The 20905-nt window shown below is 43.8% G+C and overlaps 2 protein-coding genes across 2 annotated transcripts; one reads left to right on the top strand and one right to left on the bottom strand.

Annotated features, from left to right (window-relative positions):
* Positions 1-540: 540 nt before the first annotated feature.
* Positions 541-12363, bottom strand: NDUFA13 (NADH:ubiquinone oxidoreductase subunit A13). The gene is made up of 5 exons (XM_044658530.1): positions 12235-12363; positions 8258-8336; positions 1598-1669; positions 908-977; positions 541-717 (listed from the first exon to the last, which is right to left on the bottom strand). Exons 1-5 carry the CDS (start codon positions 12326-12328, stop codon positions 598-600), a joined length of 435 nt encoding a protein of 144 aa, XP_044514465.1. The 5' UTR covers positions 12329-12363; the 3' UTR covers positions 541-597.
* Positions 12364-13311: 948 nt separating this feature from the next.
* On the top strand, positions 13312-14130 carry TSSK6 (testis specific serine kinase 6). Its single transcript, XM_044658529.1, has one exon. The coding sequence runs from the start codon at positions 13312-13314 to the stop codon at positions 14128-14130; it is 819 nt and encodes a 272-aa protein (XP_044514464.1).
* Positions 14131-20905: the final 6775 nt, after the last annotated feature.

Below are 20905 nucleotides of genomic sequence, written 5' to 3'. Positions count from 1 at the left end.
TGACAAAACTAGTGGAAATGCTCATCGGCCATGGGTGGGGGGAGTGTGGGGGGGGGAGTGAAGGGGATAAGAGGAGTATGAATCAGGCAACCATGTTAAAAATGTAGATTAATAAATGTTAAAAAAAAAATGAGGGAACAGGGGGCAGCTGGGAGCTCAGTGGATTGAGAGCCAGGCCCAGAGACAAGAGGTCCTGGGTTCAAATCTGGCCTCAGACACTTCCTAGCTGTGTGACCCTGGGCAAGTCACTTGACCCCCATTGCCTACCCTTACCACTCTTCCACCTTAAAACCAATACACAGCATTGATTCTAAGACAGAAGGTAAGGGTTAAAAATTAAAAAAAAAAAAATGAGGGAACATCAGCATGAGCTGTTTCACCTAGGGGAAATATTGATGTTGATTCCAATATTGAGCAAGTATAGTCTGTCCCTGGAGCAGGGGAGAGGCTGAGGTTTTAGCCCTAACAGCATGGCAGATGATCTTTGGATAAACACACCCCCCCCCTTCCCTCTCCCCAACACACACATACACACACACACCGATTTCCAAGTGAACCTTTAATCTCTCCGAGGGAAGTACAGGCCTCGGCACATCCTTAGGTATACCATATGAAGCCATAGTTAGCGTTGACCCGCTCCTCCTCAGTCCGAAGAACGTGAAGCTCACCTACGGTTGGAGGTACCCAACGGGTGGTATTGAAGACAGACTCGCCCACCTGGGGAGAAAGAGCTGTTACTGTGAGCCCCAAACCTCCGTAGAAGATGACTGGCCCCCAGCCAAGGGCCTGCCTCCCTGGGTAACTCTATACCTGCCGACTCTGGCACATGTTACTAGCCCCCAGCCCAGAGTGACATCACAGCTACATGTTGCCTATAGATTCTTCCACCCCGATTAAAGGAACCAACCTTCCAGCCAGGAACATCTTTCATGATTATAGCCTCCTCTTCCAGGTTCTCTCTCAACATACGAAGCCTCCTTCAGGTAAAAGACAACAGTTAGAAGCTATAGCCCCAGACTAATACAGCACTGCTGGTCCCTTAAAATAATTGGGGGGAGGGGGAGGAGGCAGCTGGCTGGTAGAGAAAGAGGTGCTTAAGCCTGGTCAGCCAGCCTACCCCCTGTCCACCAAGGAAAGATACATTTCCAAAAGGAGGCAAGTGGGCCTTCAAATAGGCCTTGGACAGTATCTGAATCTCTATTCTCTGGTAGTCCAGGGGGACAGAAGGGAAATTTCTTTGCATTTTCTAGCTCAGTCCACATTCTGGGGCTACATCCATGCAGAAAGAGATAGAATCAGTAAAATATGGGCGTCCCACACTAGCCGAAATGTAAAAATCTCCAAACTATTAGAAATATTTAGCCAATCAAAGGCAAAATGATTTTTAGTGGGCACAGATTCATTCTGAGAGAGTAACAAAAGAGAAACCCTAATCTCAAGCTACTATGTACAAAAGCCTTTTCTCTGTTAGGCTGAGGGAACATCATGTCTGGGTCTTCTCTCATTGTCAGAATCTTCCCACAGTCTTGAGGAGAGCTCATCTGTGGGCTTCCTCTGCCCCCAGAAGTCTTCTAACCTCACTTTAAGGGGTTCCTACCTCCGGTCCTCCTCTGCCTGGAACAGTGGCATCAATGCAATTCGGGCTTCCAAGTCTTCAATCTGCAAACGTCTAGAGCAAACACAAGCAGAGTGTTAGGTGCTAAAGGCTGCCCTGAAGTCTCCCAATATACTTCAGTTCTGAGAAGGAGGGCCCAAAGCTTGCTTCTGAGAGCTAATGATATAGCCAAAGCACAGAGACGCCCCATGAGAGGCACGAGATGTCACTTAGATCTCAAATCAGGAAATTAGCTAGAGGCCCATGACAGCAAGTCTGAGGTGACAGAATACTGACTCCAGGAGACTCTGTAAAATGATGAGGTCAAACAGATAATTTCTGAGATCCCTTCCAGCTGTGCCAGGCTATTGATCTATGTTTCAAGGTCCCTTTCAGTTTGTCTCCAGAAAGACAATAGAAGTGAGCTCTCTCCCTACTTTCTCCATTTCTAGAGTCTATCATTTTCCTTAATCTCTCATTTCTGATTCCTTGAGTCCTCAAGCAATTATCCCAGAGGAGATTGTACCCACATAGGGTGCTCTTGGTCCTGTCATGGGGGTGGTTCCAGGGCCAGCACAGCCCAGTTAAATGAATGAAGAAGCCCAAGGTGTATGACTTGTTATCCCAGAAGTAGCCTTGGGCTGAGATTCAGAAAGATAGGTTGAGACAACACACCAGCTGATAAAATGCTCACAGGGTACGAACAAGCAGTTTTTCAGAGGAAGACTTCCAAGTTATCTATCAATAGCCACATGAAAATGTCCTAAATCATAACTAGAGAAATTCAAATTAAAATAAAAGTTCCACCCTTACACCTAGAGACTAGCATCTTGGAAATTGTAGGGGGAAATGAGAAAAGCTGAGGCACTGTGAGAAAACAGGTACATCAATGAAGTGGCTTTGGTTTTGGTTTTTAATCCTTATTTTCTATCCTACTAACAAAAGGGCAAGGGCTACATAACCAGGGTGGAGTGATTTGCCCAGCTAAGAAGTATCTGAAGTCAAATTTGAATCCAGGTCTTCCTGACCTCAAGGCTTGCTCTCTATCCCCTCTGCCACCTAGCTGGCACCAATAATGCACTATTGATGGAGCTGTCAACTGGTCCAGACATTCCAAAAAGAAATTTGGAACTCTGCCCAAAATGCTATTTAACCTATTAAAATAAACCCATAGCTTTTGACCCAGCAATAGGTCTATACCCCAAAGAGATCAAAGAAATAGGAAATAAGAATGGGTCCCATATTTACAAAATAGGTGGCACAGTGAATAGAGAGAGTGCTAGGCCTGGGATCAGAAAGAGTTGAATTCAAATTTGGTCTCAGACCCTTACTAGCTGCGTGACCCTGGGCAAGTCATCTAACCTGTCTACTTCAGGCACCTGATCTGTAATATGGAAATAATAATAGCACCTACCTCCCATGGCTCTTGTAAGGAACAAATGAGTTAATAATTGTAAAACACTTATTTAGGCATACTGATACCACTATTTAAGCATATGACTCAAGGAGTTCCAAAACAGAGAGAAAATTCTTATATGTAAAAAAGTATTTATAGCAAATAAAGTAAAATTTAAAAATAAATTTTATTGATTTTTTTTTTGGTCTTTACAACATCTACATTTTTCTCCTATATCCTTCCTCCTCACTCCTCCCTGAGAGCTATCTCTTATAATAAAGAACGAAAAGGGGGAAAAAAATTTACTAAAACCAACCAACATATCCCAAAATTCTGCTATTCTATCCACACTTATGGACCACTTCTGTCCTACAAGCAATCCAAGAGAAGTATCTTCTCCTGTCTATTCCTTAAAACCAAACTTGTTCTTTCTTCTGTACAATGTTTAGTTCCAACTGTTTTGCAGTGGTTGTTCTATTTACATTATATGAATCATGACCTATACTGTTTTCCTGGCTCTGCTAATTTTACTTTGCCTAAGTTCATCTAAGGCTTTCCATGCTTCTCCATATTCATCATGTTCACTGTTTCTTAATAGTCCATTACGTTCACGTACCACAATTTGTTTAGTTGTTCCCCAATCAATGGGCATCTACTTTGTTTCCAATTCTTTGTAACCACTAAAAATGCTGTTATAAATATTTTGGTATTTATGGAACCATTCTTTTTACTAATGACCTCCTTAGAAAATGTCTAGCTGTGAACTCTCTGGGTCAAAGAATATGGACATTTTAGTCACTTTGTTCACGTAATTCCAAATTGCTTTCCAAAATAGTTGTACAAAATTAGCCCCACCAGCGATGAGTATCTGTCTTTCTATAACTCCTCCAACATTGACTAATTTCCATCATTTGTCATCTTTACCAATCTGTATAACAATTTTTGTAATTGCAAAAAAGTGAACAGAAAATAGATGCCCATCAACTGGGTAATGGCTGAACAAACTGTCATGTAGTGGGACACTGTAACATCATAAAAAAATGAAAGCTATGAAGAATTCTGAGAAAGTTGAGAGAATTTGTATGAACTGACACATAGCAAAAGAAACAGAACCAAGAGGATAATTTACATGACTACAATAATGAAAATGAAAATAACAATGAAAGACTTAAGAACTCTGATGAATGCAGTGCTCAACAGTGACTTCAGAAGACACATAGTGAACAATCCTCTTGTCTCTCAAGAAGTGGCCAGACTGCAGATGTGAAACAAAGCCTACATTTTCAGACACGGCCAGTGCATCGATTTGTGTTTTTTAACTAAACTCGCTTACTATAAGGGAGTATTCTGCTGAGTGGGAAGGAGTCATTTGTTAAGTGACAACCGAGTTTTAATAAAGTATTTGAAAAGAAAAAACATATCGCAGATATCTTTAATGTCATATCACTAATATGTGCAGAGAATAAAATCCTATGGTGTTTATTATCTGTTAATTATTTTTTTAAGTATTTGATTTAGAGCAAAATGAAGTCTCCAAGGCTCTCCCATATATATGTTTAAATTTTATACACTTCTTAACTGATATAACAGAGACAGACTTTCTTCAATGACCTTCTGACTGACTATGATGCATAAAAGATATATGCTCAAAGGACTTCACCACCGTTACAGGAAATGTCTAGCATGAATAGTAGATGTACACCAAATGGCACTCAGGACCTGATATAGTTAGCATAAACACTGCAGTCTTGTAAATGAAATTCACAGACACCTAAAAAAGTTCCAGGTAACAATCCACATAGGAAAATACAAGTGGATAAAGAATGCTTATAGCCCAGGTATACAAATGGGTGGCAAGCCCATATATATGGTACCTTGGGTATGCACTGCAGACAGGTGATGGTCTAAATCCAAAATTACACAGGAAAAAGAAAACTTGTAAATTACATTTGGAAGATTCCACAACATCTTCAATGGCACCAAGATTCTTACCAAAAAGAAAAACCTGTCTTTTTAACAACAGTATTTTTCTGATAATGACAATAAATCATAGAATATAATAATCTCAGTTATACTTACTCTTTCAAACAAACAAACCAAATGCCCTTCCTTTTAACAAACAACTATAATTGAACAAAAAGCAAAAGTTTCGCACTTTGGCCTTGTCAAAAAACATATTCCTCTTTCTGCACCTCTGATTCATTAGTTCTGTCTCAAAAACCAGGAGTTGGAATAAGATTCATCATTTGGTTAATAATTGCATTGATCAGATTTAAGTCTTTCAAAACTGAATTCCTTTACATTTTAACTAAAATAAAAATTGTTTTTCCTGGTTCTTATTTTATTCTTCATCAGTTCATACAAATTTTCTCAGGTTTCTCATCCTTTTCATGGTCTCTTACAGAGCAATATTTCATTACATTCATATACCATATTTCTTGTCATTTATATGGTGGGAACATGACTTCTAGTTTCATGGTTCATGTAAATGACAAGAGTAATAATCCAACCTATGGGAAAACATGCATGTGGCCATCTCTGGACACTAAGCCTTCTTTGTTCTGTTTCTAATATACATATGTTTATATTTTAAATACTTATATATTTATATTTAATATGTATAATATGTCACATACATATTACATATGTTTAATATAATATAATATGTATATATCTATATCATATCTGGCTTGACCTGAGGTTGGTTCATTTTGTCCTGCTACTGCCCAACACTGGCTTCGTGACTAACCTCCCAATAAAACCTATTTACAACCACACTGGCATGAACTGCCCCTCATTCTTTGGTATCTCAATATCCTCTTGGAAGTGGGACTATATCTCTGGATGGTCTTCACCCCGACATCATTCTCCAATTTAGAAAATCCTGTTTTGTTCCATTTCTTTGTTATAACAAAAAATGCTGATATAAATACTTTGTACAGATGGATAATTTCTCTCTCTTTGATCTCTCTGGACTATAAGTCTAGCATTGATATTACTGGGTTAAAAGATATAAATAGTACAGTTCCAAATTGGAAAGCTTCTGAAAATCTAGCAAATGTGATGGCAAAAGGCCCACAAAAAATATCAACTGCAGTAAGGACAAATTTTTTAATCTAAGAACAGGAACAGCTGCCTTTTCCTAGTTAAAGGGATCATATGCCATAGCACCAATAATACCCCTGACAGTTACTGTGCCTAACACAAAACAGCATCACTCATAGCCCCTATTGTCCAGATTAATGACAGAGCTCAATCTTTGACTTTTTCATACGGTATTAACCTGTCAGAGAACTTATGATTATCTTTAATGGGCAACAGCATGCCCCACAAACAGCTGTAGACCATGGGAGGCATAAGCAAAATTATTCTATTAGTCCTAACCCCAAAGAGAACCTCATCTAGCCCTGTTCTCTCCAGACCCTAGACCACTCCTTCAGATCTATCGATACTCCCCAAGAATCAGTATAAAGATCCACCTGTCTCAAACTCCAAGGCTCTTGCACAAATCGGCCATTTGGTCCACTGGGAGAAACTGCCATCTTTCAGTAAAATCTCCATTACTGGATTAATGGATAAGGTGCAATTGCACATGTTTCTCTCGTAGCAGGCAGAACCATTAATAAACCAGGCAAAACAGCATTCCTCAAAAACCTAGTCTGCTGGGTCTGTTTCCCAAGGAGATCAGGGAAAAAGGAAAAACACCTATTGTGTTCCAAAATATTTATAGTTGCTCTCTTTGAAATTGAAGGGATGCACATCACCACCTGGGAAATGGCCAAACAAACTGTGGTATATGATGGTGACGGAATACTACTGCACCATAAGAAACAATGAGCAAGATTAATTTTTTTAAAACTTGGAAAGAACCAAACCGGATAACGAACAGTGAAATGAGTAGAACCAAGAGAACATCATACGCAGCTACAGAGTTAATATTGGAAGAATAAATTGCATGTGTTATTCTCAGGCTGGGACACTTGTGGATAAATTCTATTAATAAAAATATAAAAATTAAATTAAAAAAAAATGTAAAGCCAAGACTTTCTAGACAGAACCCCAACTGGCAAGCAAAGGAGGCAGAGCATTGTGTTGGGGTGGGCCATGAGATCTCAGTCCATTATGACAAGTATAATCTATTTATGAACAATCTAAAGAACATGACACAGAATATTTCCATTAACAAACAGAACATTCCTGAGCGCTTCCCGTCTTGTTAAAAGGACCACCTTGCATCACCCAACTCAAAATGTGCAACAGCTAATTCTAGATGATGAAGAATTATCCATTCAGTAGCAACTAGAGATTTCTTCAGATGACAAGGAAGCTCCACCAATGATTCAAACTTTGGTCTTCCAAACTAACTAAATTCCAAGGGTGGCCACCTTGGCTCTTAAAGGGAAATCAACCCAGTCTATGTAAAGTAGATACCACTCCACCACACATATTTGTACCCAAGGTTTGTTTTTTCAGATTCTATGACAAGAAAAACAATTCCTGGTGATAACTGTGTCCCACAGCAAACACAATTAGAAAGATCACTAACTATTAAATGCCAGATTCACATGATCTAGAAGAAAGAAATTCTCTTTGTTTTCAAGTCACAAGCAGAATCTTTCTCCCAAAGTGAGCTGCTCATGCTCACTTGAATACAAAGTGCCTGGAGACTGTCTTAATAATCCTGTATGTCTAAGAGTTGGCTCCAGATTTGCTACCAGGAGACTATATACTACAAGTCTGCTTCCCACTGCCAGGGAGGGATAAGCTGTCAGTCACCTACATTACAAGACCCTTTCTTCTTTGTTTCAGTAGGACACTCGGAGAAAGACGGGATGAGGCCTGGGCCCAGAAGGGGGTCAATAAATGATATGGAGCCACAAGTGGAGAAACCAACTCTAAACTGAGAAGTAGAAAGGTCTTTAGAGATCATCTTACTCCAAATCCCTTCATTTTTACAAAGAAAATTGAGATCAGAGAGGGAAAACAACTTATCACATAGAGTAGGACTGAGGTGAAAAGGGACAGTTAGAAACTACAATGAGGAGGAACAGGAGGAATAAGGAGAAACTGCAGGTGGAGTCTGAGATCAGTGAACACAGAAAAGCTCATGGTCTTCACAGGTATCAAACCTTGTGGTCTCAACCTCAACATTTCAGCCGCAGGACCATGACATAAGTCAGCCACAGTGGATTGATCTCTGATTCTATGAGACAACCTGCCAGAGCATGCTGTATAACCAGTGCAGGCAAGGAAGGTAAGGACCATACCTCCGTTCTCGGTTCCACTTCATCATGCCCCAGTGGCCAAACAACAGCGTCCCAATGCCAATGGCAAACATGCTATAGCCTGGAAGGGAAAGAAGAAGGAGGGGAAGCATGGAACAGATACTGGTCTTCATACTATCCTTAAGGCAAGGCAGGTAAACATTTGTTAATATGCCTTTAGCTAGTAAAGGAGGAAGGTGTCTCAGAATCACAAAGTCAAAGTAGAAGGACCTTTAGAACATGGAATATAAATGTCAGTGGGACAAGTCCTATTCGTATGGAAGGGCTCTTGGAACATTATAGAATGAGGCAGCTGGGTGGTTCTGTGGATTGATATAGGTCTAGAGTTCAAATCTGGTCTCAGATACTTTCTAGCTGTGTGGCCCTGGGCAAGTCACTTAACCCCAGTGCCTAGCTTTTACTTGGAATAATACAAGTCATTTGCTGAGAGGTAGGTATGTGTCTGTCTGTCTGTATATATGTGTGTGATGTCTATAATGTTCCCCCAAATCTACCAGTCTAGTAAATTCATCAAAAAGGGAAACCAAGTTGGGGTTGTTTGGTGGTGGTTGCTATCTTAGTAGCAGCCTAATTCTTTTGTAATAAGCTTGACTGGTAATTTTGTTATTACATCACAATCATCTCCATGCAACCCCCACCCTAAGAAGCTCTTCCTTAAAACAAAATAAGTAAACCCAATAGCTACTACAGCAAAGTATGACTTTTTCTTGATCAAACCAAGCTGACTTGTGCTAAGCACTTCCAAATCACCCCTTTAATAAGCTATTCTAGAATTCTGCCAAGAATATTGGTCAATTTCACTAAACTACTTTTGCATAAAAAGCCAATAGTCTTTTCTCAAAATCTGGCTTCCCTTCTCTAGTCTAATGCTCAATCTCTCTCTTATTCCCCCAAATTCCCAAGCCCCAACAGAACCACCTATCTAACAGTAACAGATCTGTTACTGCTCTGTGATCTTTCAGTTTAGGTAGGTACCCTTTAACCTCAAACCTCCTTAACTTGTGTTTCAATTCCATTAGCCATTTGGGGACTATATTTCACTCTCCTTCCAATAAAAGTCTGTAGTTCATTCTTATTTTCTTGGTTCCACTCACATAAGATAAGCTTTGTTTTTGGCCTAAATGTTCCTAATGCTAGTCTTATAGGATTTTTCACATTCATCCTAATTTGTGTTGTTAAATTCAAATAAAAATGGATCCCTACAGGCCACATTGGAAAACCACAAATTAACATTATCTATGTTGTGTTTTAATTTATTTTGTTAAACATTTCTCAGTTATATTTTAAGCTGGTTCAGGCTACACTTGAGAGTTTTGTATCTGACACATGTCCTAAGCAATCTGCCCTTGTTTCCTCCTCTATGCTTTTTAAAAATCTAAATTATTTGATGAGTTCCCCATTTTAAATCTACCTACATACACTATCATCTCTCACACCACTTCACTACTGTCCATGATAACAGCAAGGGCAGAGACTGCCAAATCCTTTGCTAAAAGAATTTATTCATCTCTTTCAAAAGCAACATACAGGGAAATGCCAGGGCCTTAGCAGTAACAGGTATGGTAGGAAATTTAGACTTTGGTTGAATCCCAACTCTGATCCTTTCTGGCTAGTGTGGATAACTTTAGATAAATTACAACTGTCCTAGTCTCTTCTTCTGTATAATGAGGATAATAATACACAAAATATCAATATCATAGCACTATTATAGGGATCAAAAAATCTTTTTTTTTTAGGCTTAAAAAAAAGTTCTCCCACTCCTTAACTTTTGTCATTTTTTTTCATTATTTTCTTCTTAAGAATCATTTGTGTCAATATAACTTTTCTTCATTTTTATCCCTCTTTTACTGGCTCTCCCTGTAAAGTATAGGCCGCAGAATCCTAGCTATGTATCCTAAAATTTATCTAAGCTCTTTGAAAACCTACTCATCCAAAGTGTGTGAGTCAGGCTATATAGTTAAGTTTTTCTATAGGAAAGGAATTAGTAAATAGAAAAAGTTGAATATTAGAGAATGCTAACCATTGAGAAGACAATTAACTAAAGGAGTTAGGAACAAGGACACATGTGTAGGATAAGCCCCTTGAGAAGAAGAATCCCCTCATTATCAAAAATTAAGTAAAAAAGAATAAGGGATGATGGGGGAGGGGAGGGAAGGGGAAAAAGTGGGAATTGACAACAATTGGCCTCATTTTTCTAAGTAAAGAAAGAGGCATGGTTATCTGCTAAGATAGAAGAAGAAAGGAAAGTCTGAGAGACCTAAGAAAAAAAAGATTTGCCAAATCTTCATTTTAGGATTATGAGAGGAACTCAATTAGAAATAAAAGGACTACATTACTATAATGTAGTTATATATAAGTAGGAACTTAGCTGAGGTTAGATAACAAATATGAAGCCTATCTTCTAATCAATACAATTTTATGATTTCTTCTAGCTCCATTCAGCAGCATGTAAGAGGGAAGGAAGTAAATGATGAGAAGAATCCAGGTGTGAAGTTTGGCACGGAATGAACAGACAGAACAAAAGACCCAAAGATTGAGATCACGATGAGTACATGAAACTAGGATAGTGGCCATATGAATAGGAATAAAAATAATGCTGCATAGTATGAAAGTAGAATAAAGGAGTCAATTTTGACTCCAAGGTGGAGATATTGAATAAATTTAAAAATGAGTTCTTTTTTACATACACTAATTCTAAGAACCTTTCAGTAATGCCAATTTGAAATGTCCAACAACTGGTAATGGAGATACTCAAAAGAGAAAGTAAGGATAGACATATGTATCTGGGAGCATTTATATAAGTGCTTTAAGATTTTCAAAAAGCTTTACAAATCATATCCTATGTTTTATCCTCACTACAACAGCCAAGAAAACTGCGACTGAGAAATTAAGGTACTTTTATCAGAGTTCACACAGCTAATGAATGTCTAAAGTGGGATCGAAACTCAGGTCTTCCTGATTTCAGGTCTACTGCTCTATCTACGGCCTGTTACTTATCTTCCTATGTTGTTCTACTAGGCCTTATTTCCTTTGGTAGCTAGCTAGCTAAGCAGATAGTTAAATAATCTCCTCCAATGGAGAAATCTATCAAAGGCTGCTGCAATCTGGTAATTCTACACAAAGACAAATGAGTCTTAAACTGAGCATTATTAATAAGTGTCAGTGCTCTGCAAAGTTTAAAAGAAAAAGGCAATATATTTGGAAACAGAAATAGTTGGGTGACCTTGAGTGTGTGTATTTGTATGTATATATCCACTCCCTAGGCCTCAGTTTCCTCACCTCTTAAATGAAAGCATTTAGCAAATGCCCTCTAAGTTACTTTTCCACGTTGAAAGGTCTAACCATGGACCATAAGGTAATCTGAGATGCCCTTCCCACTTCCATTCCTGCTTAAAATCGTCTTAAATGTGCTACGACTCTAGGCAAAAAAAGTTACTAGTTCTCCTTAGGTGAAATTCCACTCCTAATCAAAAACCCATTATGCCTCTATTTTAAAACCTGGGACTCGTTCATCCCTAGGTTCTACGGGCCTTCCTAACTCTGACACGGTTTTAAGTTCTCTCCTGTCTGGCCCATTCAGTGCTCTAAGGTTTCTAGGTTGATGGATTAAAGAATAGGTAGTAGTAATTAAGAGGACTCTGCTCCTCCGGGAGTGATGAGGCGGCAATGGTCAATGGTCCCCTCTGCCTCCCACACACAATCCTAGAGTGCTCTCGGTGTAGGCAACTCAAAGCAATGAACTGGAAATCCTTGACACCCAAATGTCCAGTGCCCCGGGGTCCAGACCTCTGGTAGCCTTCCTCCTTCCTCCTCCCCAAGCCTGGAGCCCACCTAGCCGCCACGGTTAATCCGTTATGTGACAGGAACCCTCGAGCAGATACTAAAGAGCGGGGCGAAGTCTCCAGGAGGAGGCGGGGAAGAGATCGACCGCGCCCCGCCTCCCCCCAAAAAACACTGACCCGAGATTCCCCGGCGGGGAAGGTTCCGCTTGTAATCGATGGGGCCGTAGCCCCCAGGTGGGGGCATGTCCTGTTTCACCTTGGACGCAGCCATCTTGCCGGCTCAAAGCACTTCCGGCCGCAGAGCTCCTAGACGGAAGAACCCAGAAATGGCGTCGGATGGGGTAGAGTGGGCCAGGAGGCGGTGAGCACGCTCCGCCATCTAAAGAGTGGCGGAAGCTACTGAAACGAGCAGTTCTTAAAGGGGCAGACGCTCCATTTAGGTGTGGAAAGGGTGGAGCCAAAAATAGACCCCTCCTGCGCCTTCGAGAGGGAAAGCCCGGCTAATATTCATAGTAATATCTGGCAGTTAGGTAGCTTTTTAAAGTTTGCAAACTTTTATCTGACTTGAAGGCTATTAGTGATGCCTAAGAGGAATCTCGGCGTTAGAGTACCGGCGTCCCAGTCCCAGTTCCAAACCGGCTTCTTCGCTGACCTTGACCCCCACTGGCCAAATTTTATTTCCCGTTAGTTTCCTCTGAACAGGTCTTGTTCAGAGCCAGCTGGTCTTGCTAAGGAGCCTCTCCAGTTCTAAACTGGCCCAAGGTCCAGCTTCTCCCGTCCCATCGCTTGCATTGTACCAATTGAGGCCGCCAGGGGGGAGTGCAGCCTCAGAATTACCCTGCCTAGGGGCACGAGTAGAGCTTTAGAGGTATGATGGTCTTCTACCAGCCTCAGAGCTCCAATTTATCAGTGGAACCCAACTTCACTTACGTCCAACCACGCTCCCAGGTCTGGGCGTCTTGTCACCTTCTAACCCAGCAGCATCTCTATCTCCTCAGGTGCGCCCCCTCTGCCCACGTCACAAACCGGACCCTGGCGTTCAGGGCCAGGAAACATGCGGTAGCCTCGCTGCGGCCCGTGACGCCCCCAGTCACTTCACAAGGAGGAAATTGTTACCTGGGCGATAAAGGGCGGTGGGGGGCCCCGGGGCAGGAGTGGGCACATGGGGGTCAAGGTCTGTGGGTGCCAAGCGCCATGGGTTAAGCCCCAATTCGAAATTCGGAAAACCCTCCCGACGCTCTCGCCCCGTCCATCATGTCTGGAGACAAACTCTTGAATGAGCTGGGCTACAAGCTGGGCCGCACCATCGGGGAGGGGAGCTACTCCAAGGTTAAGGTGGCCACCTCCAAGAAGTACAAGGGCACGGTGGCCATCAAGGTGGTGGACCGGCGGCGGGCCCCCCCGGACTTTGTCAACAAGTTCCTGCCCCGGGAGCTCTCCATCCTGCGCGGCATCCGCCACCCGCACATCGTGCACGTCTTCGAGTTCATCGAAGTGTGCAACGGGAAGCTGTACATCGTCATGGAGGCTGCTGGCACCGACCTACTGCAGGTGGTGCAGCGCAGTGGGCACATCCCGTGCGCCCAAGCGCGCGAGCTTTTTGGCCAAATAGTGGGCGCTGTGCGCTACCTGCATGACCACCACCTGGTGCACCGCGACCTCAAATGCGAGAACGTGCTGCTGAGCCCCGACGAGCGGCGCATCAAGCTCACGGACTTCGGCTTTGGCCGCCAGGCGCACGGCTACCCGGATCTCAGCACCACCTACTGCGGCTCTGCCGCCTACGCGTCTCCCGAGGTGCTCCTGGGCATCCCCTACGACCCCAAGAAGTACGACGTTTGGAGCCTGGGCGTCGTGCTCTACGTCATGGTCACCGGCTGCATGCCCTTCGACGACTCGGACATCGCGGGCCTGCCCCGCCGCCAGAAGCGCGGCGTCCTCTACCCCGACGGCCTCGAGCTGGCCGAGCGCTGCAAAGCGCTCATCGCAGAGCTGCTGCAGTTCAGCCCGTCCGCGCGACCCTCCGCTGGTCAGGTCGCCCGCAACAGCTGGCTGCGCGGCGAGGCTTGCTAGCGCCCACCTCGCAGGCGCCCCCCCCTCCCAATCTCCTCCTCCTTCCCTCTTCCCAGGCTACCAGACCCTCACCCCCGACCCCGCGTAGGGGGAGCGGCACGAGGGCGCACGGCGCCCAGGGGAGAGGAGCAGGAAGCCCTTCTGACCTCATCCCCTCCACCCCTTTTATCCTTTCTCTCCCGCCCTCCTAGTCGAGGGGCGTGCGACAGGCCGCCGCCCCTCCCCTTCGCGGGACCCGGAGGTAGTTGGGGTGGTGGGCGAGGGGTGGGAATAGAAAGGGGCATGACCAAGATGCTAGGGATAGAGCGAGGGAAAAAAATGGGGTCCGGCCGCGCAGGAAGCCCGGAGGAAGTGGAGTGCCATCACTACGCCTGGCAGGAGGGAGAAGCCTAAGACCTCGAGGCGCCCCCTGTTGGCCGAGATCGGCGCTGGCCCTCCCTCCACCCTGCTGGACCCGACAATAAACTCGCTCTCTTGCTAGCAACTCCAGGCTCTAGACTGGTCTGGAAGGGCGGGGAGGGGGGGAACATATTCTAGAGAGGCGGGGCAGATTTTTGTCCCCCTACCCCTTTCCCTTTCTATCCGCCTTTTTTGCCCTTACATCCTCTCCTCTAGCTAGCGATCGTCCCTTCTTCCTGGCCGTAGAGGGAAAGTGGAGCGACACATTTGAAGTTTAAACCCTCGAACCGACACCCCAAGTAGACCCCTTACATATACTTAAGGCCTTTTAGAAACCCCGCCCCCATCTCAGTTCTCTTAACTGCTCGTGGCGGGAGCGGAGAAGCCGGTTGGAGGGGGGGGCGGGGAGAGGAGGAATGGAAACTTACTAGGCGGTGGGGGAAGGGAATGAAAGGGAAGGGTAGGGTGGAGTGACCTCAGCTGGGGCTCAGTTCCCCAGGGTCCTTTCCTGCCCCTCCTCCCAGGAGACCCAGGGCTCAGGAAGCCAGATGTGAGATGGCTAGGATCGGAAGAGACAGAAGGGCAGGGCACATGAAAAAAATGACTTTGCCGTCGCTTCAGAGGAGGAGAAGGCAGGGAAAGAAGCTAGTAGTCCCAGTCCAACTCCGCTTAAAGGTCCTTCCAGGTAATCTTCCTTACCTGCCTACTCCCCCATTCTTGAAGATAGCAAGTAAGCTAAGCAAGGCTTTACTATATAATACATATATAGTGCATCCATGTGGAAAGCTAGACCCAGGCTGCAAAAGCTTGGGTTTCCCCACCTCCTGAGCTGGAAGACCAGTGTACAAGACTTTAAGAGATTGCATAGAGTTTAGGGAGATCTCCCAGGGGCCTCTTTCCTCAAGTTAGAAATGTCAGAGTTGGACTAGATCACCTCTAAAAGCCCATCTCGGCTCCAATGCCTGTGATTGGGGGTAGCAGAGGGAGGAAAAAGCCTTGTAGATAAGGTTTGTACTGCATCTCTTTGGGCCATTTCCAGGCAAGCCAGCCTAGCTTGGTCCCCTAGATCTAGGGGAGATCCCTAGAATCCTCCCTACTCACTAGAAAAAGGAGATAAGAAGGAGTTCCTATAGCAACCAACAACTCCCTCTGCCCAATCACCACTGGATATTTATAGGTCACCTACTATGTTCAAGCAAAGCACTAGGGACACAAAACAATATGAAACCTGACTCCCTACCCCCAATGAATCAAGTGTCTTTGTGGCACTGTGTTAGGTGTTCGGGTTACAAATAGACAAGTGACAGCCCTTGCCCTTTTAGCACTTTGAATTTTACTGGAAAGATAGCACATACTTTAATCTTTATTCCCTACACTGGAGACCAGCAACCAAGCTTAGCAAGTCCTTGTAGCAGCCCAAGATATATGGAAAATAATGGGGGGGGGGGCAGCTGGGTAGCTCAGTGGATTGAGAGCCAGGCCTAGAGATAGGAGGTTCTAGGTTCAAATCTGGCCTCAGACACTTCCCAGTTCTGTGACCCTGGGCAAGTCACTTAACCCCCACTTCCTAGCCCTTACCACTCTTCTGCCTTGATAATTGACTCCAAGATTGAAGGTAAGGGTTTAAAAATAATAATTACATGGTGATGGTGGAGTGCAAACAGCTTGGGGGAATTAAGAAAGTCTTCTCATAGGAGAAAGCAATAAAGTTGCTAGCTGGCTTAAGAGGCAGAGAAGTGAGGAGGAAGAACACTCCAAGAACAGGAAACAAAAGCACAGGAAAAAAAGGAGCAGGAGATGGAAGAACTATATACAGGAAGTAAAGCCAAGTTTAGCTGGGAAGTAGATTATATAGCCCAAGAGTAAATTGTAACCAATAGAGTAAGATGACCTGACACCAGATTATGAAGGACTCAATACCAGAGGAATTTGCATTTTATTCTAAAATCAAGAGGAGTACCATTGAGGAGGGAAATGTGGTTAGATGAGTGCTCTAGGAAGAGTGCTCAATTTCAGCTGGATGGATGTTGGCTAGCGACTAGATTCATAGAGACAAATAAGGAAACTATTAGAATAACCTTGGGGAGAGGTGATGATTGCCAGAACTAAGATGATTCACATAGTAAACACTTAAATGCTTCTTGACTTGATTGTGGTATGAGTAAAAAAAAAATGTTAAAGGAGGTGAAACTGTTAGGACTTAGTAAATGATCAGATGTGGAGGTAAGAAAAAGTAGATTCAAGCTGGATCCTAGTTTTCACGCGTAAGGGTTTGGAAGAATTGTGGTGACCTGAACAAAAACAGCAATTAGGAGGAGGTGTTGAGTTCGAGTTGCCTATAAGTAGAGAGAACTAGCACATTGTTCCTGGTGCAAAACTAGAATTCAGGAGACAGATAAGGACTGGATATTAGACCTGGAAGCCATCTGCTTAGAACTGACATTTGAAACCTGGCAGTTGGTGAGGGAACGTGTCCAGAGAAAAGAAAAGGCCCAGTAATACCAATTAATTTATCAATAACAAAATATTCTGCCCCCCTCTTTGCAACCCTACCGGGTAGGTAATGTAAATGCCATTAGCTCCAATTTACAGATCAGGAAAATAGAACCCCTGAAGTTTCCACAATAAAGGGTGAAAATGGCAACTCACATTTTTATGGCACTTTACAGCTTTATAAAGCATTTATATCATAACCACCCATTGAAGTAGGGGCCATAACAATAGCACTGAATTTGAAGTGAGAAAGCCTGACTTTTCATTTTTACTTGAGAAGCAGCATTCATTATATACTGGGTACAGCACTAGCTGCTTGACTCTCAGAAGTCACTTAACTTGGCTGTGACTCAGTTTTTTCATCTGTAAAATTGAGGACCGCTAAATTCTCTCCCAGTTCTAAATCTATGATTCTGAATCTGCTATTTTCTACCTGTATGATCTTTACAGCCCCTCTAAGTTTCCTCATTTGTTGTAAAGGATGTGGATTGTGGCCTTTTAAGATCTCTTCCAGCTTTAACCATTATCCTACCTCTAAGGTTCCTTTCTGACTGTAAAATTCTAAGTGAATTGCTCAGGTTCACACAGAGCCAGGGTGGAATTAGAAATCTAGTCTTCTGATTCTAAAACCAGTAAATGCTGTAAGGCCGTTTGACCCCATTATGTTTCAGCACTAACACAATTAGGGACAAAGGAAGCCTAGAGAAGAGGAGAATGTGTGGGGCCCCTGGTATCTTGTAAACTAAACACCAAACAGTGTGCCTGGGGGGGGGGGGGAGGTACCGAAGAGAGAATCCCATCACTGTATCCTGGGTCCCAGTGGTTCCCATTGACTTTATAGAGCCAACATTTAGATTCAGTCTTAACAAATGGAAAGGGAGTGAAAAGAGTGAGTGAGGCAAGAGTGAAAATGCCCAAATCGGGAAATTAAAAGTAGAGAGACCAGTTAAGTGGTGGAAGGAAGCTATGGAAGAAAATGAGGCTAGAAAGTTAAGATGGAACCCAACTGTAAAAGACTTGGAAGACCTGGCTCTGAAGTGTTTGACTAAAAAGTAGATAATGCGGAATCACTGAAACTCTAGAGTGAGATATGTAGGAATTTGAGTTTTCAGGGAATTCCTTTGAGACTGCATAAACTGGTGTGGAAAGGGGAAAAAGCCAGTTAGAAAAGTCATTCGAATTTATGCTATTTGAGGATAGGGAATATCTTACTCTTGTATTTTTATCCTGAAAGTCTACTGCCTTGTGCATTTGGCACCTAATTAGATGTAGCACTTAAAATTGATTGACTTATAAACAGTATCTTTTTCTCCCACAATAGAGGTTCTTAATCTTTTTTGGGGGGTCACAAACTCCATTAACTATGTGGTAAAGCCTTTGGACCACTTTTCAAAATAATGTTTTATGGTGGGTGATAAAAGAAAACAATAATATTGAGTATAGCTATCAAAAATTATTTAATTCATGGCGTCCTTGGACATCCTACAGTATTTTACAAGGTCCTCCCCAGATGGCCAGATGGTCTTGGTCTAGCCTAGATCATGGCCTCCAGGAAGCCTGAAATGTTACTCAGAGAAGGACCTCTTTTTGGAAAGATACTCAGAGAGACCAATAGGTGATGAATAGAACTAAACTTTGTACTCATGCTTTCTGACTCTAAAACCAGTTTTCTTCTTTAAACCTCGTTTTTAGTGACTTTAAAGCAAAAGGGCAAGGGCTAGGCAAGTAGGAGTTACACATAACTAGGACCTGTCTGAGGTCACATTTGAATCCAGGGGTAGCAGAGAGGCTCCTCACTGGAGCCCCAGAGAGAAATGGAATTGACTGGCTTTGGGCCAGCTGCCAGAGCAAAGGAGACTAGAGAGGACCCCAGGGTGCATGGGAACAACCGGCAGCAACACAGCCCTCCCCTCATGTCATTCCAGGGCACCTCCCAACTCTAGTTCTCTCTGTCCACTGTGCTATCTAGCTGCCTCTTAAACCATTTTTCTTTACACTGTACCATTTTATGATCTAGAAGAGGATTCATATTTATATCAATCTATAACACACTTGCTATAAATTGAAATGGATCATTTTTAATCTTGTGTTCACAATTCAAATTCTAACTTCAACCTGTCATTTGTTTTCTGAAAGAAGATTAGGGCTGCTTCTCAGGCTCACAAAACCACAGAGACAGTCTAGTCACAAGCCAGGAGGTGAGGGCAGGAGAAAGATTAACCCCAGAAATGGCCAAGTCTTTGTTCCTTTCCATGTTCCCAAGCTCCCTCCCCTTTCTCTCAATCTTCAAAGTCTCTCCTACAATTCTGGGATTCTTTTTCCTAGTGTGCTGCCCAGGGATGGTTTGGAAGAAGGGGGGTATTGCTGCCAGCTGCTCCCATGCACCCTGGGGTCCTCTTCAGGCTCCTTTGGCTCTTGTAGCTGGCCCAGAGCCAGTCAGTTCCATTTCTGTCTGGGGTTCCAATGAGGACCCTCTCTGCTGCCCCTGTTTCATAGCAGGAAAAGAAGGAATAAAGGCAAGCGTCCCATGGGATAGGGATTGGGAAGCTCGCCATATCCACCCCCTCTCCCAGCAAGGTCAAACTATGGCTCTTCCACCTTTCCTGGTACTTCTACTTAAGTTTGTTTAGCGCCCTCCCGCCTCAAATTCTATGGTGGAGACTCTTCTCTGTCTTGCCTTTTACTAGCAAGTTAACAAGCATTTATTGAGCCCTTACTATGTGCCAGGCACTATGTTCAACTCTGAGAATAGAAAAAAGAAAGACATTCCCTGACCTCAAGGAGCTTACGCTGTCCTAGAGGAAGACCTATAAAAGATACTTGAAAAGAGTGGGGAGAAGGAACCCACCTGGGGTGGTGATAGAAAAAGAAGCCAGAAAACTGAAGAGAAATGGAGCCCTTTGAAGATTCTGGGAAGGAAACAAAAGGAAGATTCTTGGAAGAACTACCAATCTGAGAAAGAGAGTGAAAGAGAGTTGGGGGGGGGGGCGGAGAGAGGATATGGGGTAATAGGAGGCTGCTGAGGAACCCTGGACAAAGTGGAGGCCAGAGGAGAAGGCCTGGCACCTCGTGCCTCAAATATAGTAGGTACGCACTTTCTAGAGCCATCCAGAGAATCGAAGATTATGAGTGGGAAGAGACCTCAGTCTAGTCCCAGGGGAGGTCTCACCCAGGTGGTGAGTGGCAGAGCCCAGGTCTTCTCATCCTAAAGCCGGTCTCTTTCCCTATCACAGAGGGGGAAATTAAGGCTTAAAGGAGAAACGATGGGCTCCCACAAGTGATCAGTGGCAGAACTGGGTCTCCCCACTCGTGTTCTTTCTGCTGTCACCTGCCAGTCGTGGCCCGATGTGGGATTTCCTCAGGTCCCGGCTATAGGAGTGCTAACCCCCCCCCCCTACTGTCCCCCAGAGACTGCTCTCCCTCTTCCTGGATACATCAGTGAAACTGGGAGCTGACCTACATCTTTCCTGCCGGGTCAGTCAGCTTTTAATATGCTGGAATTTTCCCAAGCCAAGGAAGCAACAGACCTCTTTCAGAGCCTTAAACTGAGTCAGGTTTTAGTGTTTAGGAAATGGAGCCAACCTCCCCCCAGCCCTCCAAGACCTCAGGAGAGGGCCATCCCTGTCCTTCGGAGGCAGGAGACGACACTGAGGGCCCCTGCTGAGGGGGCTAGCCTAGCTCTCCCCTGCTGATGGACCGGAAATGGGGGCCCCAACAAAACAGGCCTACCCACCCCTCACAATGGGAGAGAAAGTAACTGGCCGGGGGGAGGAGGGAAAGCAGGGCCTCAGAGAGAAAATAAGTAACTCACTAGGCAAGTTGGACAAAACACTACCTAGTTAAAGTATACCATTAGATCCTCACAAAATCCGGAAAGGGACCA

The sequence above is a fragment of the Gracilinanus agilis genome, chromosome 1 (genome assembly GCF_016433145.1).
Source record: "Gracilinanus agilis isolate LMUSP501 chromosome 1, AgileGrace, whole genome shotgun sequence".
Lineage (NCBI taxonomy): Eukaryota > Metazoa > Chordata > Mammalia > Didelphimorphia > Didelphidae > Gracilinanus > Gracilinanus agilis.
Note: the sequence above shows the minus strand (reverse complement) of the source record. Positions and strands in the feature narration are given on the sequence as shown.

Excerpts from the sequence above, each read along its gene's own strand:
- NDUFA13 (XM_044658530.1), bottom strand. The coding sequence starts at position 12,328 with ATGGCTGCGTCCAAGGTGAAACAGGACATGCCCCCACCTGGGGGCTAC. Across the intron at positions 8,337-12,234 it reads TCCCCGCCGGGGAATCTCGG|GCTATAGCATGTTTGCCATT; the intron begins GTCAGTGTTTTT and ends TTTCCCTTCCAG. Across the intron at positions 1,670-8,257 it reads AAGTGGAACCGAGAACGGAG|ACGTTTGCAGATTGAAGACT; the intron begins GTATGGTCCTTA and ends TGTTTGCTCTAG.
- TSSK6 (XM_044658529.1), top strand. The coding sequence starts at position 13,312 with ATGTCTGGAGACAAACTCTTGAATGAGCTGGGCTACAAGCTGGGCCGC.